Source organism: Natator depressus, chromosome 6, assembly GCF_965152275.1.
Source record: "Natator depressus isolate rNatDep1 chromosome 6, rNatDep2.hap1, whole genome shotgun sequence".
NCBI lineage: Eukaryota > Metazoa > Chordata > Testudines > Cheloniidae > Natator > Natator depressus.
In genome coordinates, this window is record NC_134239.1 from 21,930,679 (window position 1) to 21,950,317 (window position 19,639).

General features: G+C 49.9%; 1 protein-coding gene across 1 annotated transcript; it reads right to left on the reverse strand.

The window, feature by feature from the left end:
* Nucleotides 1–1,342: 1,342 nt before the first annotated feature.
* IRF7 (interferon regulatory factor 7) lies at nt 1,343–18,665 on the reverse strand. The gene is made up of 12 exons (XM_074956901.1): nt 18,462–18,665; nt 16,593–16,729; nt 14,552–14,714; nt 11,495–11,702; nt 10,455–10,543; nt 9,002–9,050; nt 7,820–8,017; nt 5,718–5,972; nt 4,473–4,721; nt 3,464–3,847; nt 2,968–3,086; nt 1,343–1,960 (listed from the first exon to the last, which is right to left on the reverse strand). The coding sequence occupies exons 2-12, from the start codon at nt 16,613–16,615 to the stop codon at nt 1,811–1,813; spliced, it is 1,887 nt and encodes a 628-aa protein (XP_074813002.1). The 5' UTR covers nt 16,616–16,729; nt 18,462–18,665; the 3' UTR covers nt 1,343–1,810.
* Nucleotides 18,666–19,639: the final 974 nt, after the last annotated feature.

Genomic DNA, 19,639 nt, shown 5'->3' on the forward strand with positions numbered 1-19,639 from the left:
CTTGACAAGCATTCTGAAACTGTACTAAATAAATAAATTACCAAAAAAAGAAGAAGAGCCGGAATAAGGAGCATGGTGTAGTCAGCCAGTGAACCATAGTTTAAGAACTGCTGGCCTATGCCCATTAAAACAACAGGTTACCTTGAGCATGTATGGTTAGGAAAGTGCCAGCTTTATGGATCTGTGCCTATGTATGCTGTGTGTTCATCAGATGACAGCAGGCCAGCCCGTGCGTGCTGTGGTGTCCAAGGGAAGCGGGACAGACAAAGGGGTAGGGCGGCGGTATGGTGGACTACACGAACATGGCATGTTTTTCCTCTTGTGTGAATGTGCTTTGTGGGGCAAGAAGCTGGCAAAGAATGAAGTGGAGTGTTGTCGGTGTGACTTGGTTCAGGCAGTGACCGCCCCCTGCTCAAGGATGACAAGGAGTTGTAGGGCGAATGGGCTCATACAACATGCGTAAGGCTGAGCGCGGCTGGGCCTGCAAACTGAACTCAGGCAGAGTGTGGAGAGGTTAGAATACAGTGTTCGGCGCTAAACTTTAATTTATTAGCCGGGCACATTTAGGGGAGCAAGCTACTTTGGAATAGGACTGATCCTGCTCCCAGGAAAGTCAATGGCAAAATTCCACTGGGAGCAGGACCAGCCTCTGTTGTGGCTTCCGGGCCTCCCCTCCGCTACACTGTTCAGGGTGTTACTCGTTCCCCTCTCATCTCATTGGGGTAAGGGGACGGCCTGAGGCACGGCCCAGCTGTTTAAAGCAGCCCTCCTCGAGCCTGCTTACTTCAGCCGTCTGTATGCTACTTGCACACAGCTGACGTGTCTAGCAGATCTACCGGACCATGGGTGCTTCCATTTCACAGACCTCTGACAGACGAGCGCTTGAAAGGGACATAGCATGAGGAGAAAGTGGAGTCTGTGTCTGAGATTTTTCCATCTCATGGTCTATCAGCTGATTAAAGCCCAGATCCTCCGGTATTTAGGCTCCGAACTTCCATTCAAATAAATGGAAGTTAGGAGCTGTGCCTAAGTCACCATCTGACGGATTAGTTCACCTTGTACCAACCCTGTGACCCCAGGAGAGCTGGCCAGGGCTATTGTACAACCCACCCCCAGGATTCCTGCTTCACTCACGTCAGCAAGAGGTGGTGATAAGGATTTTTTCCCTGTCAACACCCTTCACTCAGCTTAAAATCCAGCCAGCTCAGCCCAGACAGAGACACAAGATCATTACATTGCAGTGCTGTAGATGAGTATGCCCTGCCCCCCTGTTGTTCCCCTCCCCCCACACACCCCGAGTTTCTTGCTGACCTCCTGAAGCAGAGAGGAAGATTCTCTTGCTTCTACCTTCAGAGCACAGTGTCTGGTACCCTGTTTATTTCAGCTGGGGGAAAAAAAATCTCTATTTTCAATTGGTGGCCCTGAGTAGGGAAGGCTGATCTGTCTATTGCTGTAATATCTGAGCACCTCACATGCATTTATCCTCACAACAACCCTATGAGGTAAGGAATTGTTCCCATTTTACAGCTGGGGAAAGTGAGGCCCCCAGCTGCAGTGACTTGCCCAAGGTCACTAAGGAGGTGGCACAGCAGGGACTGAACCCAGCGTTACTGAGTCCAGTGAAGTGGCTAAGCCACAAGGCCACCCATCATCTCACGCACACATTTCCTGATGGGGGCAAACTGATGAAAGTGGGCAGGGGAAAGGCAGAAGTGTTTTCAAAGGCAGGCCAGTCAGGCAGAGACCTAGGCAAGGACAGGCCAATGCTGCTCTCCCACGTGCAGATCAGATCCTAGGGAGGGGAGGAGGTTCAGTCAATCTGCATGTTGTACTGCTCAATGAGGTCATACAAGCTGTTGAAGCAGCTTGACACCTGGAGGCTCACGTTCCCGCTGTTCAGGGACGAGGCTCCCTCCCGCAGGGCCAAGTCATGGACATACTCACAGAACTTAGGCACCAGCTGCAAGAGAGAAAAACACCCCTCAGGAGGCGTTCACCTGTGCCGCCACATTGCTATGCATTGCCTCTTTTGAATGAGCCACGTGGATGGCCCCATCAGAGCCTCCATCTGTTCCCCTGCCCCAGGGGGTGACTGCTGGGGGAGACATGCTCTGTCAGCAACGCCCAGAGACAAGGAAGTGAGGGCTTGCGGTGCAAAAGTGTGGCAAGTGCATCTCTCACCTATGTCTGGCAACCCCAGATTCAGCCCTGTGCTGGCTGCAACAGCCTGCTGTGGGCTTTGCAGGCATGCAGAATAGCCAGGGTACAGGTCGGTCTTGGCCACAGTTTTCTGTGCCTGATCCACCTCTTCCTTCAACTTACACTCTGCAGCAAGGGCTGCCGTGAAAGCAGCATAGGGCTGGCTCTGTGACTGGACCGAAGGGGTTTCTGCACGGGGCTATTCCCTAGAAGGCCCTTATGCCTACGCTGCAGCCCCATCAGATCGGTCTAGGTTCTTATCTTGGTACCCGTCATGGTAGTGTCAGAGTGCTGAACGGTATGCGTTCCCACCCCTCCCAAACAGCGGCGAGCCAGGACTGGTCCGTGCATTGGCAGGGCTCACTGGAGAGGAATTTGGGTAGTCAAAGAGGACTAATAATTAAGCTAGAAAGAGATGCTTATTTACACTCCCAGGACTGTAAAGCTTTAGAGGCAGAGGAGGATTCTCCACTTCTTGCCATGTGGCTGTGAAGTTAAGTGGGTGGGGGGGGTAAATCTCTCCCCGCTGGTTATCCAGGGATCTCCACTCAAGCACTAGCTCCTCACCAGCTACATGGACCCACGGCCACTCCACGCAGAAGAGGGGCGCAGCCTCTTAGCGGCTGCACGTCAACACTGAAGTCCATGGAGCTGGCCGTCAGTGAACAAACACTAACCCCTGAACCATCCCGCCAGAGACAAAGGACGCTTGGCATTTAGCCAGCACTTCCCTCCATAGCTAAGGGAGAATGATGCTTCTTGGCTCACCTTCACTAGGATTAACATGGCCTCCTTGGGCTTGGATTTGGAGAAGCACTGCCCAAAGCCAAGGTAGATGGTGAAGTCGGGAGATGCAGCCCTTTGATGTTCCTTAAAATCCTTCAGCTCTGCAGAAGGAACCAGGATGGTTTTAGTAGCACAAGGACAAGGCAGGCATTGGGGTGGCTGGATTAAATAAACTGCCCTGGGATGGTCAGGGGACGGTGGCCACGAGAGGAGCTTTCTGATTAGGAGATTCTGGGGCTCCCTCACCCTTGCTCCTGGCCATTCTCTCTTCTCTCCGAAGTGCCCAGGCAAAACCTGGAGCCCAGTGCTTATGCAGGCTGGGCTCCGGCCCTTGGTCAGCCTACGCGCCTCGACCACACTGGAGCCCTATGGGGCAAATGTATGGTAAGTAGCCGAGAGAAACTCCAAGAGACGTTAATCTAACTGCTACCCGTAAATCTGGCCCCACAGAGTAAGCCACACCCAGACACAGACTCACCCTTTGAGAACACCTCATAGTCGAAGATCTCCATCTCGGTGCCGCGTGGCAGCAGCTTGGGCTCAGGGCTCTGAGCCATGTTCACCAGGTGCTTGGAGAGGGCCCAGAAAACCTTGCACTTATTCAGGCGCTTGGCATAGATCTTCTTGTGCTTCTGCTCCAGCAGCAGCCCTGTGTTCAAGAGCAGCTGCCTGGTGAACTGGGCCTGCTTCTGGTCAGACAGCTCATCTGGGCTTGGGAACTGGACCACCTGTGTGCAGCTCGGAGCAAAGATGGGGTCCTCGTTATTGTACGCGAAGAGGCAGCTGCTGGTGGCCACCTGCACCTCGTGGAGCGGCCTCCCTCGGTAATAGATGGTGACGTCCATAGTGGGAGGAATGGTTTCTGCAAGAGACGAGGGAACGCTTGGACTATATAGGGCCTGGCAGGAACAGGTGCGCTCTGGTTCCGAACAGGCTGCTCGCCAAGGGCCCGATGTAATGCTCACTGAAGTCAGTGAAGACGCTTCCACTGACCTCAGTGGATGCTGGATTAGCCCCTGACATGCTGAGCCCATCATCCCCACGCCCGGCTGCCACTGGCACCCTTGTTGGGAGTCCCAGCAGAGCATTGCCTGAGTGTTATGGTACCTGTCCATCCCTGCAGTTGGTCCCCCGCTTTCCACGCGAGAGCCACATCTGAACCCCATGGAACTTCCTGGATCCCCCTCTGCAAGCGGAGACGGGGCTGCTGAGATGTGGATGGGGGTGGGGCGGGGTGTCTATTTCAAACCTGAAGCCGAGATGTCTAAACCTCCAAGAGAAGTGAAGAGGGCCCTCTAATCTAGGGGTGGGGAGGGAAAGGTCGGTGCCATTCGGTTCCAACAGCTGTGTTTTCCTAAAGCTTTGACAAGTCTGCCCCAGTCCTTGTTCACCTTCAGAGGGAAGAGGTAGGGGTGGGTGACAGATGTACTCTGTGCTTGGGGCAGGTCTCCTTCCCTGGGGCAGGCAGCTGGGGTGGCGTCACTGACCTGTATTGTTCTGCAATGGCACTGTGTTGGGAGGAGGAGGATGCTGCTCTGGGAGAGGGGCAGCCAGCAGGGTCAACCTGTTCTGCTCTGGGGCTGCCCACTGATTCGCCGGCTGGTGATAACTGTTCTCTCCCGGGCCATTCAGCGTTTGATAGATCACTGCGTTTCCTGCAGGCGCTTCGCTCGGGAAAGTGCTCTGGACGCCCACGTGGTTATTGTAGTGAGGTCTCCCTGCAAACAGGACTTCCGCTAGGATGGAGAACAATAGGCTTGTGAGACTGGTAGGCAGTAATGAACCCGTTAGTTTCTGCTTAGCTCCGCTCTTTTCACCCACTCTCTTCTACAGTCCCTCCTGAAAACCCCCTGCTTTGAGCCCTAAACTGTCTGTCCAAAAAAGGCAGTTTTTAAAGAGAAGGAAACAATATCATAATTCTGCACAAACGGCAGTACTGCCCAGACACACGCACAGCGTCACTGCTCGCTTGTTTTGCTTTTCCTGCCTCCCATCCTCCACATTTAGACTGGAAGCTCTCTGGGATAGAGACTTTGTCTCCCGAATGCACCTCACGTCCTGCTGGTGCGGGATGAGTAATTGCAAGGGAATGGGGGAAGTTTTAGATCTAGCAAACAGCTTCATTTCGGTGCTGAACAGGAGCTGAGCTCTTCTGGCAAACTGGCTTCACGTGCGGGATCAGCTCTAAGTAGGCTTGGCAGAGCTCGGTGTTTATTTCTGAGAACTGGAGGATAATGGCGATTGTTTATTTTTAAGCATTTCTCTCCCCCACCCCCCCCCCCAATTTAAATGTTCACAGTTGTGGGAAGTGATGGGAGGGGGTCAGACAGCAGGGCAGGCCAGGCAGTAATTCTTTAATGACTGACCTTGATTTCAAAAAGCTAAAGCTTTATAACTGTTAGAACCCAAATTGTCGACCTCACCGGTCAAAATGTGCACAGCCCAAAGCCCTAAACCAAACTCTCGTGAATTGTTCAGCAGAGGAAGAAAAATGCTGCTTCTCTGCACATTTCAATTTTTATCGATGGACTATTTATTCCTCGGTTTGTGTGTAGAGTGAAATCGACGATTATCGACATTTACCGATAAAAATCTAACCCGCCAAAGCCTAGTTCCGTATCTGCTTCATTTGCTATTGGGGGGAGCATAACCTTCCAATGATCCGACAAGTCTTTTCTGTCTCAAGTGCCTGCTTACACCGGCCAGCTCTCAGATAATGGGGATATACTGACCTGCACTATTAAGAAGCTGACTTATGCCAGGAACTGTGCTGGATGGGAGGGGCTGCTGTAGAAGTGAGGCCGCAGAAGGGTCATAAGCATTTTGCATGGGTTGGGTCTCTGCCATGGGTTGGGTCACCCACTGGCCAACGGGTTGGTGATAGTTCTCCACTGGTCCATTTGCCGCTCCGCTCCCCTGCGGTGGGTAGCCATTTTGGCCCATATGTTGGTTTGGATAGCCTTGGCTGTCTTCATATGGTACTTCCCCTGATGGGGGGGGGGGGGGGGGAGAGAAACCCAGTGTTAATTACCAGAGTTGGGTAAGGCACTGCAGCATGCTGGCCATTACATTAGACAATACAATAGCTGCTGAGCGTGCTCGCTCTCCCCTTTTGGAAATGCTGCAAGATCTTCCTATTGGATAAAGCTTTACCATTGCAATGCCCTTTGCAATATCCACCACTCCCCATGCTTCCCAACCCTACCCCGAACCTCACTTTTGGGAATCCAAACAGGGAGGGGAGATGGATTTCATTGCTATTGACCGACCCTGACCTCGGGGGTTGATCCACCCAGATGCAACACACCCGATGTGGGTGAGTGGCTCAGCGCAGGGCCCTTGCTGCCCGCAGCTAGCACAGGTCTGGTCTCGGGGTGGGCAGGGTGAATGACCCTTGCCGTTTGTTTTAGTTTTAGAGAAATGGTCCCAGAGCTTCCCAGCCTGAAGGTTAGACGTCTCAGAAAGGGCAGGGGGATCCCAATCCAAAATTTGGCTTGCTTTCCACTGCTGAGGCAGGCATGGAACCTACCCAGCAGGACTCCCATGGTGTCACCAGCCCATCTTGCTCTCAAATCATCGTGCAAGTCCCCAAACATAACCACCCCCCTGCCCCCAATTTGGGGCTCTTTTTATTTGCCTTCTGGTTTTGAGCCTCTCAAGTTCACGGTTTCAAGCTTTTCTCTGCAACCAGAAACTTATTTCTAATTTTTTAAATGAAAGGTGGGAATTGTGTGTCATCACATGACTCCAGGAGCTGGGGCTCTACAACAAGATATCAAATAGCCCAGGACTCAGTGCTTAAAATCCTGAGAGTGGGCAACGCTGTTCCCTTATGTGGGGGAGTCCCCAGCAGGAGCCAGAGTGAGCACAGCTGGCTCCTAGATGTCCTGCCAGCAGCAGGCATGCAGGAAGAAGGGGTCACAGCTGGAGCTCTAGCCTATGGGGCAGAGAATCAGAATGGCTCTTGGCTTTCCTTTCTCCTGGGCTGCCCTGGATGACTGTGTGGGGAAGGGGAGTAAGTCCTTTGCCAGGCTTTCCTCCAGGACCCACACCGTGCTAGTCAAACTCTTGTCCTGCTTTCCCTACAGCTCCCATAGCCCCACAGGGAAGAGAGCAACCTCTCTCGCCTGTAATGCAGCAGGCAGCCAGCAGGGGTGCTGCGGAGCAGCTGCAGGAGGGAAGGGAGAGTAGCTGCTCCCCGTGCTTCTGGCTCACACCAGAGCTGCTGAGGGAGATGCAGTGGGCGTTGGCTGGGCAGCAGCATTCCCAGCACCTTGCTGCAGCAACCGGGCTGACACAAACACCGCATTGCAAAGTCACATGGTGCCACTCAGGGACACATGTTTGTTGAGAACCAAGTACGCATTTTCTTCTACGCAGTCGCCCTTGGCGCACAATTAAGAGCCTCAAGGGCCACGGGGTGGGGGCGGGCAACACCCCTGCTTTAGATCCTCTTCATTGTTTTTGCTTGGATGCCGTACAATAACCTGCCACTTGGTTTCTGAGCTGAGTACGTGGGCTGGAGCAGCTGTTGAGAGGGATACCTCCTAGGCACCTCCCTGCAGCCCATCGGCTTCCTGTCTGGAACTGCCCGCGCTGCAGGAGGAGGCTCTGCGGGTATGGGACGGTGAAGAACCACAGCGCTCGACGAGTGCATCAGAAGGCAGGGCAGGATTCCCTCACCCCTGGAATACAACGGGACTGTCCCGACGCTCCGCACCCAACATTTCTAACACAGGCCTAGGAAGTCACTGGGAGGTCCAGTGAGAGCCAGCTGTATTATGAAACATAGGTGCCTCTGGGTACAGCTCTGCTCTTTGGGGTCTCAGCCTACCTGAACCTCCATCCAGAGCCCACGGCAGCTGCTGCGGGCTGCAGCCACTCTGGGTTAAGCTGCACTGTTGCAGAATCCACTGGAGCGTGTCGGGGCTGCACTGGTAGCCGTTTGGCGCCAAATTATTGGTGGTGTAGCCCTGGGACGGATTCCTGCCAGGGTCGTAGGCTGGCCTTTCGTTCTGCACGCTGTTCATCTCTGTGGAGCAACAAGAGCCGAGGACGGTCTCAATCACACGCACGTCTCTATGCCTGTCACAAGTTTTTTCTCATGCACCTCTCCACCTGTCCCACTAGAAGCTGGTTTTCCTCAGGAGTTCGCTTTGCACGGTGGAAGCCTGCAATAGCCCTGCTCCTGCCCATGGGGTTTGGCTAGGGCCTCACCATGCTAGGCCAAAACGAGCTGTTGGGGGTGTGACACTGTTGGCCAAGTCTGTCTCCCCAATGACCTTAGCACCACGGTTGAACCTGCCCAGGGCTGTTGCCCCTGATGGCATCATGCAAGGGTTCTTTGGCAGACTTGTTGCCACAGACCCACCAACTATGGGGTAGTGTCTTTGATAGCTGGCTTAGAAATTGATCTGGAATAGGCTGGTTTTAAAGGCAATCAGACCACAGTCCAACTGCTGGGCACTGAATCTGAACTGAACAAGGATTAAACTTGACTGCTTATTCAAGCAAAGGTTTATCAGCTCCGCCATATTGTTATTCTCTCTTATCTCCTTCCCTCTACCGTTCCCAAGCATGTATTATGTTTATTCATTCCTGTTCTATTTGATTAGAATTAAATGTAACACTGACCTTCCACCAGAATTCCAGACAAGGTGGAAAAGCCACAGGGCTATTGCACTAGGAAGCAACGACTTTGATTCAAAGTCTGTGTGCCTCAGGATAATTTCCTGGCTAGTTCATCCTGCTTCCTGCCCCAGGGCATGTGGAAATGCTGAGAGACTCAACCAAGGTGCTGAACAGATCAGTGGCAGAGCAGGAAAGAGAACCCCGGGCTCCCAACTCTCAATTGAGTGCCCAAGCCTTCAGTAAAGAGATCCAATTCAATGAACAAACAATGGAGGAGCACAGGGCCATATGCAGAACCACGGTTTCTATTCTGGGTTTTATCTTCCAGAATTCAATCATTTACACTTAAAAAAAAAAAAAAAAAACAACACAGCAAGTAACTTACGTTGGGGAGGGTTTTCCAGCGACATCTCCAAATCTAATTCTATCTGCGGCTGCAAAACAAAGCACCCGAGACCATTTTCTTTTTGTTTTATTGGATTCATCACAGAGATATGCGAGAGACAAAGTGCATCAGTGAAGCAACACCCCTACAATTAGCTGGGCATTTCTGCATCCATTCACAGAGAGGCTTTGACCAGCGAAGTGGATTCAGCCATGGCCTCACTCTGTTGCTAGTCTTGCTGCTTCCCAGTGGCCCAGCAGAAACATGCGAGTCCCAGCTAAGGGCCAGCCTGAGCCAAGAAGAGTGGCTACTCTGATGCAGGCAAGCCAAATACGCTTGACGTTCTTGGCTTGAAGAGGCATCCAAGAGGGAGGGGCTGAGAACCTGGGAGCCTGCTTGACACAGGGATAAGCACCCCTGATGCAAATGGTGGCTTTCTTTATGGACATGAGGGTTTGCAGCTATGCTGGCATATGGCCACTGGTGGCTGGAATGGAGACAATTCCCCCCAGTGTGATCCAGGGGGCCAGATTACTCTAATTCACACCAGCTGAGAGTTCCACAGCGGCCAACAGAATCCTCCCAGGGTCTTAGGCCTACATGAGAAAGCTGCACCAGGTTAACTTAGAACTGATCTTAGCTAAACCGCTACAAACAACTGGGTGGAACTTATTGCAGTTTAAGAGGAGCTTATTCTAGTTTAGCTTTAAACTGATTCCCAACTGACTTAAGCTAAACCAAACCAAGACTGATTTACACCAAACCAGAAGTGTCTGCACAAGAATTTGCCCTGGTTTAGCTTAACTGATTCTGAATCACACCCTTAGTTAAATTTTAGACTTTTGCCTGTAGACAAGGACTTTGACAGACACACAGTTCCTGGAAGAGCTGGAGGGCAGAGAGGGTGTCCTGAATGTGTGGATGTTTTCATGCCAAAAATCAGAACAGGTAATTTTTATTCCCTCCTCACCTGAATCCACTGTGTGGATGAAAAGGTTACATGTAGCAGACAAAAGCAGTTTTCCCCCAGGCAAAAACTCTTTCATTCCGTTGTGGAAAACTTTTTTCACACAGTGAGAAGACTGAGCTGGATCATCTTCTGTGATTGCAGCTCAGGAGCTAGCTGTGTGTGTATTTAGATCTGGTGTTGCAAACATGACTTCTTGCAAAAAGAGATGCATAATCATTCGCCTAGCTGTTTTCCTGGGGCCAGATTGTGTCCCTGCAGGGTATAAGCAACTCCCAGGGACATTGTCTAGAGACAGTCACATGGAGGGCTCTAGCAGTGACGTTGATTGAGTCAGAACTCTGCAGCGTGGGGGTGGGGGTGGGGAGTTTCAGTGTTAATTTCCCATGAGCCACAAGTTTAGTGAAATGTTATCAGGTTCTGATGATTCCAGGGCTCCTTCAAGCTTAGCACTTCCCTAGCTTCTCCCATCCCCAGTTCTGGTACCTGCAGTTGCCGTGGCATATGGTGGTGCAGATTAGGGGCTTCTTCAGAAGGGGGGCTGATGTCTTCTTTACTGTCATGCAGGTTATTGTCTAAAAGACAACAGGAAATTACACAGGGATGGGGAGGAAAAAACCAGTGGTTTAGCAAATGGAATTTCTGACACGGGAAGTTAAGCATGATCCATAGTTCCAAGAAGTGGGATTTGCTCAGGGCTTAAGGCCCATATGTTGAAAACTCTTCACTAATTTGGATTCCCTCAAGTTTAGGAGCCCAACTGGAGACACCAAGGGCCTAACTTCTCAAAAGGTGACTGGTGAATTTGGGTGCCCAACTTGAGACACTTTGAAGAGGTCTAGTTTTCGGAGGGCAGATGCAGACCCCTTTCTCAATGTCAGGTCCCTTTACGGTGTCGAGTTGTGCACCCAAAAAATTAGTGGGCACTTCTGAAAATGTTGCCCTTAATGCCACCAGTTTATCCAGTTCTTCATGACCTTCTGCACACTTTGTTGGGAAGCCTTGAAAGCTGCCCTCAGTTATACCTGCGTCACTATAGCCTTCACAGCTCCATTGACTTTACAGGGTAACGCGTGTGTAACTAAGTTAGAATTTGGCTCACAGGGTTTCCTCAAAGCAGAAATCTGCAAGAGAAGGGCAGTGAGATTGCCCTCGGAAAACATCCGGTACTGTTGGCACTTCTGCCCTACCAGCAGGGAGCAGCACTAAGCACCATGATCTCACGCCAACCATGTCACCCACAGTTCAGGCCACAGGCCCTAATTTTCAAGAGTATTCAGCAGCTCCCATTGACTGAGAACGCTAGGAGCTGCTGGGGGACAAGTATTTTTGAAATATTGCCCTCCCCTGCCCTGGTCACTTTTAAAGGCAGTTACCTAAAATCCCATCTCTCCCACATGACGCCGCATTCTATTCAGACTGGATCTGGAGTGCTGCCAGGCAGAGTAAAAGAAAAGAGCTCCTTGCACAAATCAGAACCATGTCTGTCTGCACCTGTCTTCAACCTGTATTGCCAGCATCCTTACTTTTAGTAGTCGCGGCTTTAGCGGCTGCCACAACATCGGGACTTGGGCTGATGATTTTATACACTTTGTGAGGGTCCTCGGAGGTTTTTGAGTTGTCCTGCATCATCAGGAACATGTTTGTGCTTCTCAGGGCGCAGCGGAAGTTGGCTTTCCACTTGGCCGGATCTTTCAGCTTTTCGTTGTACTTTCCGCTGGTTATGGCCCAGGCCTTTCCATAAAGGGAGGGATTGGGGGAGAGAAGACAGGCAGGAAGGCATTAGAGAAGGAGCAGTCTGTCAGTGCCGTCAAGCAGAAAGCCATGTTGATCTTAGCCTCACGGGCAGCAAGGCATGAAGATCTCTGTACAATTCCTTCCAAGCTCTCTATTAGCACCGTTGGTTTTTTTTAAAAGGATCCCATCAAGCGCTTTGCCGTAAGTGTAAACCTCCTTTCCCTCCCCAACCTCCACTCAGACCACTGTGGTGGAGTAATCTTTCCCTTTTTGTTACTGTGGTCCAGGACTCAAACACCCAAGGGCTTAGAACTTGACCCAGCCTCCTCCTAGGATGCTGAGGATTCTGGTGCTGATTTTGGCATGATTTCAGACATGTGCTCTGCCTAGGTACATATACAGTCTCCCATCATCACAGCATCTGAGCATGTTGGACAGTGGGTCCAAATACAGACATGCAGCGTACAATGGAGAAATACTAGGCAAAATCAGTGGATCCCATTTTCCCCCTTCCCTTTTTCTTATAAGGTACCCCCTCGATTACTGTTGTTCTGGGTTCATTCATTACAACAGGCTACTTCCCCAACTGCTCTGTATTTATTATATAATGGTAGTGTCTGGGGCCCCATGGTGCTATGCACCATACAACTATAGTGATAGGCCCTGCCCTGAATTGCCTACGATCTGTTAACACGGCTCTGTCCAACTCTTTGTAACAAGGCTGAAAGTGAGATCTGTCTCCTGGGTGACTATTTTTGTTTTCCAAGGCACATGCCTGTTAATTGGATGCCACGGGAAAGATCACAAACAAAAGTTAAGCAGAATCAACCGGGAGATTGTTTTGGCCTTTACCAGCTGTGACACTGCAACTATTGCAATTCTCAGTGTGGTCAGACAGCCCAGCTTCAGGATTTCTGAGGGCTGTTGCCAGCTCAGTCTTTGGGAGGGTCTAATCCTACTCTTAGCCGTGCCTAGTGCTGGCTGAAACTGGAATTCCCATTCTGCAGGAAATTCTGAAATTTCAGGGGGAAAAAAAAAATCATTCTGGAACGGAACAAAAAAATGCAAGTTTGAAATTTCCCAGGGAAGGAGAATTCTGAAATTTCGTTTCAGAAAAGTGACATTCCAAAACGTCATTCCAATCTTTTGGAAACCTTTCCCTAGCTCCCTGAGCTGCTCAGAATCCCAGCCACCCACCAGGCAGGGAGCGAGGCAGGTTGGGGAACCTCGAAGCGGGGGCTCTATGGAACTCCCCCTGGCAGGCAGGGTGTGATTAGGAACCTGCCTGGTTTCCATCAACATTTCACTGAAATTGACACATTCCGGCAAAATGTTTCCATTTTGACAAATCAGCATTTTCTAACAGAAAAACGTTCCACCTGAAAATTTCTAACCTGCTTGAGCTGAGACATTTCATGTCACATCTCAACACAACATTGTCCTCTCATAATGCTCAGAATTTATCTAGGAACCTTTCAATTGCCTGTAAGCTGCAGTCTGCAGGGAAGATCCCATTAAAATGTGGAAAGTCCAGGAAATTCCAGAAGGGGCAGAAGCCCTATTATGATGTATAGAAACAGTCTTTTAAATAGGTTTCAGAGTAACAGCCGTGTTAGTCTGTATTCGCAAAAAGAAAAAAGGAGTACTTGTGGCACCTTAGAGACTAACCAATTTATTTGAGCATAAGCTTTCGTGAGCTACAGCTCACTTCATTGGATGCATACTGTGGAAAGCGTAGAAGATCTTTTTATATACACACAAAGCATGAAAAAAAGAGAGACTGGGAGTGGCTAAGTCATTATGCAAGGTAACCTATTTCCCCTTGTTTTTTCCTACCCCTTCCCCCCCCGCAGACGTTCTTGTTAAACCCTGGATTTGTGCTGGAAATGGCTCAACTTGATTATCATACACATTGTAAGGAGAGTGATCACTTTAGATAAGCTATTGCCAGCAGGAGAGTGGGGTGGGAGGGGGTATTTTTTCATGCTTTGTGTGTATATAAAAAGATCTTCTACACTTTCCACAGTATGCAGCCGATGAAGTGAGCTGTAGCACACGAAAGCTTATGCTCAAATAAACTGGTTAGTCTCTAAGGTACCACAAGTCCTCCTTTTCTTTAGTCTTTTAAATAGGAGGTATTTATTAAAGAAAATAACTGAAATGACAGACAGAAACAAGCTTCCACACTGCCTGAGTTCCAGCTTTGCCTTTTGTTTACCGGAAACCACCCTCTACTTAGAAATATATTCAGCACATGGGGCCAGCAAGTGACTGGATGATGTACTGCAAGGGAACATGTTACAAACCCCACCAGGGTCATTGGGGTCCTCCCACAGCCATGGGAATTGAAGCTGGTCATTATTCTGAGGCCTGGTGTGCATTCTGCCAAGGAACCCTTCTGTGCTCTGTTACCCTGGTGCATGGATACTCCATCGAATGAAAGGGCACTAGCCAATTACTGCCCGGTGCCACACCGTGACAATGATGCATCCTTACAATCACAGAATCATAGAATATCAGGGTTGGAAGAGACCTCGGGAGGTCATCTAGTCCAACCCCCTGCTCAAAGCAGGACCAATCCCCAATTTCTGCCCCCTCAAGGATTGAACTCACAACCCTGGGTTTAGCAGGCCAATGCTCAAACCACTGAGCTATCCCTCCCCCCAATGCAAGAGCATCATGCAGTGACACACCATTATAAGGCAAATGTCACAGAGCAACGTCAAAGCATCAACACTGATCGTTTTGTTAGTTCTTCTTAGTTAGTTACCCTGGACTGGGACTGGCTTCTGCAGGAGATGGGGGTTGGTGGGGATGGGGAAAGAGAGAATCATTTGGGATCCTACCTTGAAAATCTTGTAGTCATTAGGGTTGATATCCTTCCTGGAAGTGTGTTTCCAGGGGATGCGAAACTGAGTGCGGTCCTTGTCTACCCAGCAGAGCCCCTCATAGTTTTCACTGTTGATCTGCTTAATCAGCCACCAGGCAAACCGTAATTTTTGAGAACCCCTGTAAAGACAGAGACAGAGGTTATGCCAGGCCTATTGGCCAATGGCAGATCAAAGACTAACCCCTGCAAATAACAGCAATCGAGTAATGCCAGAGCCGCCAGGGAAGAGATCTGCTGTTCCAGCTAAGTGTGTGCTGCTGAAGGAGAAAATGCAGCCCAAGGAAATGCTGCCTTCTCCCTGGGAATGAATGGGGAGGACAGAGTTGATCAGCTGCAGGTTTCTGTTGCTGGTGAGCGCAAACAAGCAACAGCTGCTAGGCATCTATCAGAAGAGATAAAAGCGCACACACAAGGTGGATGTGTGCAGTTATTCTGAAGAAACACGTTCACAGAAATGCTATAAATGGATTGTTAGTCAATAATTAATTAATATGAAAATTAGGTGCCTCAGTGTTGCAAACTCCCTGTGTGACTTGGGGCAAATCTATCTCCCTGAGCCTCCGTTTCCCCATCTATAAAATGGGGATGACAATGGTTCCTTTCCCTCCCCGCACTTTTTGTTTTGTGTACATCTCTTTCCATATTCGAACGGGAATTATTGTGGGGAAGTCACATGGACTGTGTTATGTGGTACATGGGCAGACCAGATGATCACAATTGTCTCTTCTGGTCTTGGAATCTATGAATTGATGTGTTTCTACAGCACTGTGATGGGGCGTCTGCCCCACACTGGCATCCAAGGGGTTAACAGTGCCCAAGGAAGGCTGCTCAAGAAGCAGCCAATAGGGGAGTGGCTGTGAGGAACAGCCAATCAAGGCCCAGCAGGCCCTTATAAGAAGAGCCGGGTCAGTTACTCCCTAGAGGAGTAGAAGGGAGGACTGGGTATCTGGCAGGTAGAAGGAAGCCTGCAGCCTGGACTGAGCAGTGTGGCTAGCAGGGACCAGAGAAAAGCTCCTGGCTGGCCGCTGGGATTTGCAGGCTGAAGCCCTGAGGGAAGGGCGAAGAGGGTGCTGGGACCATGGGGAAGTGGCCGGACAATTGGCTGTAGTTGCCACTGGGGAAGTGGTGGGACGGTTAGACTGCAACATTTGCCCCTGGAAGGGGGGAATGCAGATCATGACACGTCCAGAGGGCTGGGTTGTGACGAGAATGCCGCAGTCCTTGGAGTGATGAGGGTCCGGGAGCAAAAGGGACACTGGGTGAAGCACCACTGGGAGTAGGTGTACTGACCCACAGAGCTAATCCCCAAGACGACCAGCAGGAGGCGCCAGTGTGGTGAGCCCTGGCAAAGCACCTAGCACCACTGAGTTCCCATCTCACTTGGGCCCTCTAGGCTCAGATCCTCAATGGTATTTAGGCACCTAGCTCCTGTTGATTTCAATAAGAGTTAGAAGCCTAGTTACTTTTGCAGCTCTGGGCCGTGGGCACTAAGGGAATACAAATGATAAAGAAAGGGTAGGCACTCCTTAACTTAAAATACTTCACTGAGATGTTCCCATTCCTGTTTCCTGCAGCAGACAGAAGCGGTTATATTTCACACTTCAGCAAACCTGTAATCATGACAGTACTTTTGCACGGCAGTCTCACGTCCAATTTGGCAGTTGCGCCTTCCCTTGAGCAGAGCAGCTAGTCACTGGGCAGCCACGTGCCACAGTAGACAGCCGCTTAGGTGAACGACAGCGACCCTTACAGCCCCGAGGGCCAGTCTCCAGCAGTTCCTTGGCAGACATCAGCCAGGCCTGGCTGCCTTTGCTGTCCGCGGGAGATAAGCACAAAAGCTGTTGCCGTGGGATCCACTTGCTCACAGGTGTGTCCTTTCCGGCCTGCCAGCAGTGGTTACAGCCAGACAGTGCAGCTTGCACTACTCCCACCGGCTTGTGTACATCACCCAGGCTGCACTGACCGCACCCGCGTCCAGCTCCCCCAAAGCCACTTACCCCTCGCTCTTGGATGCAGCCATCAGGCAGCCAGTCTTGGGTTAATTGCAGGAGGAAGGGTTGGGGAGTTCGCTCCTTTGGGACCAAACGGAATTCTTGCGGATGAATTGGAAACCTCCAAGCAGGACCTGTATAAACTGGAGGCAGATGCAGGGAGAGTCACTCACATTCGCCGCCATGACGGAACCCCAAATCAACTCCTGTGTCAGCACCGGAGCCCTCTCTGGGGTGCGCCGACAACCACGCGAGCAACGCGACTTGTGGCTTTGAGCCCCGAGCCAGGGCAGGGTGGACGGCGTGGAGCTCGGCTGCCCAGCAGAAACCCCCAGGAGGTGCCAGTCTCAGGGAAAGGGAGGGGCACATGCAGCTGGCAGGCTTTGCTGGCAGATGGAGCCATTCCTCTTTGTACTGCATCAGCAACCCAGGTGCAGTCCCGCAGTCCCTCCGTCTAAGAGCTTACAGACTAATGAACAACACTGCTGCTGAGGAACCAATACTTAACCTGACTTGCTGGGGTGTTTCTTATAATGCTCCTCTCGAGCTTCCTGCTACAAACCACAAGGGAGGGAAGGGGATTCGCAGACATGCTGAGCCCTCAGCCCTCCTTGAGTTTAAGAAAAATCTTCTGCAATTCATGCAACACCTTACTCTCCACTGTATTCCAATGTTGCACAAGATCAGTCCCCCTTCACTCAGCTGGTACCCATCTTCAGCAGAGGAGACGGCTAAGCTATCTTAGGAGCATCTAATGTCTGGCTCTTGAGCCAGCCCAATCCCATGGCAGCCTGTCTCATCCATGCAATATCAAATTCCCCTTACTGAGAGCTGAAGTGGTTCACAAGGTGAAGCTATAAGGTATTTGGGTCAGGAGATGCTAAATTCTAATCCTGACCCGATCTCGGATTTGCAGCATGATCGTGTGCAAGCTACAAATACCTCCATATGCCCTAGTTCTCCCGCCCCCACCTTCCTATGCCTTAGTTTCCCATCTGTGCAGTGGGAATAATGATGCCCACCTACGGCACGTGGACGCTGCAGAGACCCAGCAGGGATATTCTGAAGCGCTTTCGCAAATGCAAATTGCAATGCAAGTGCTAAGCGAGCAACTATAATTGCTGAGGAACCAGTGTAAAAGTCAGCCTGCTGTTTGGCATTATGCGGATGGGAAATCATAGCTATTTCAATCGAAGCTCTGAAACACCAGAAGTCTGTATTATTCCTTCCTGCCCCGAATTGCAAACATGGTGCAAATCAGCTGAGCAATGTATTGGTGACATTCATAGACGGAGGAAGGGGGAAGCCACAGCTGCAGGCTGAGGCATGAGTCTCGTCTAGTTAGAATATATTTAGCATTTGGAGATATGCTTCTGCATGCCTTTCATCTGAGGCGCTCAAAGGCCTTTGCAGATATAGGCGAACATGCCTCAGAGCACCTCTGCAAACCACAAGAAAATAGAGAGGAGGAGGAGAGGGATCTGCAAAGCTACAGTTCATGCACCGTCAGGAAACAAAGTGTAGAAAAGGAATTTCTCTAGCTTCCATCCTCCAGCACAATTTGCAGCACTTGCATAAAATCTCTCTCACACACACACACACACCCTACTGCACTCACACACCCCAGTGCGTGCACACTCTCACCCCTGGTGCGCCAATTACCAAGAAATCCAGCCAACGTTTGTATCTCCTGGCACCCATTCAAAACTGCACTGTTGTTTCAAGAGAAGCTACTGAAGGCAGCTTTATGGGATTGTGATGAATTCTGCTTGCTTTTTCCACAGAAGCTGCCAAATCTCTTATTTGCAATTCCCTCCTCCCACTACTCCCCAGCTCTAATCAGTTAATAGCACCAGTAAAAAACAGATCAGTTACCTTTGCTGTTACCAGAGGATGTTAGCAGGGATTTTGTGAATAGTTGAAATATCAAAGTATTTCCAGCAACGAGTCTCCCTTTTATACTCTTCTGGACTATGTCGTCAGCCCAGCGCATTGGCAACAATGTCCGTGGGATCACAGCCTGTAGCCAATCGGAGTGGACCCTGTACCGAGAGGGTGGTTAATAAAACAACAACATGAAACTTCTTCAGAGCATATTTCTAGTATAGCTGTGATGATGCAAGTGGTTTCTATTGGTCCTGCCCAAATATGGCACTTCCTTTCCTGGAAATCACATGATCTTCTTGAAAGTAAAAGTTTCATTTCTATTAAGCAACAAGTTTCAGAGTAACAGCCCTGTGAGTCTGTATTCGCAAAAAGCAACAAGGCTCTCCAGAGGTGGAAGGGCCCCGCCAATCTGCTGGGCTATGTTTGCAAATGCTACAATCAGCAGTCTCAGGGTGTCAGGGACTTCTCCAAAGCTGTTTCTGCAGCAACAGCAGCTCCTCCCAACTTCATTACTGGGCACTAAAATTTTCTTTCTTTCTTTCTTCATATAAGATTAAATAAAACTGAAAATGGGAAGCTTTATATATATCATTTATACAACGTGTCCATGTGTCTTGTTCTGCAATCCCAGAACAGAAACTTTAATCAGAAATCCTGGAAAACATGTGAAGGAATGGAGATTTTGAAGTAATTGGTTCTTGCTTTGTTTACCCTGTTCTGCTGTAATAATTGCAGAAGTCTGTCCACAGCATTCAAAGCGGGAATCTAAACCTAGCCATTGGCTAATAACACAATACATTTTATGTAAAAGCCTCAACTTCACACAGCAATTATTAAACCTGTCTACCAGGTAAATGATAGCCTCTGACTCCTCATAGTCATTTGTGCCCTGCTGCAAAATGAGATCTGTTTTCAAGAAACTATTAAGTCAATACTTAATTACTAGTTCATTCTTTTTATATACCTTTTGTATATAAATTAAATTTGGGGTAAATACAGTATCTGAATATGGAGTAATAGATAAGCATTTTCCTGCAATGCAATTTATTTGCCTTAAATTACTACTGTATACAATTTTATGTTCGCATGTTGGAAATCACCTTGGTCTATTTCCATGAGCAAGCACTTGCCTTGTTTAGCATTTTTCCAGTCCAAATAAAATCTGT

What these genes read in the sequence shown, in the direction of transcription:
- IRF7 (XM_074956901.1), bottom strand. Translation starts at nt 16,615, where the DNA reads ATGGCTGCATCCAAGAGCGAGGG. An exon ending in ATGACTACAAGATTTTCAAG is followed by an intron (nt 11,703 to 14,551) that starts GTAGGATCCCAA and finishes CTTTATGGAAAG; the next exon opens with GCCTGGGCCATAACCAGCGG. An exon ending in CCATGTTAATCCTAGTGAAG is followed by an intron (nt 1,961 to 2,967) that starts GTGAGCCAAGAA and finishes TCTCTCTTGCAG; the next exon opens with CTGGTGCCTAAGTTCTGTGA.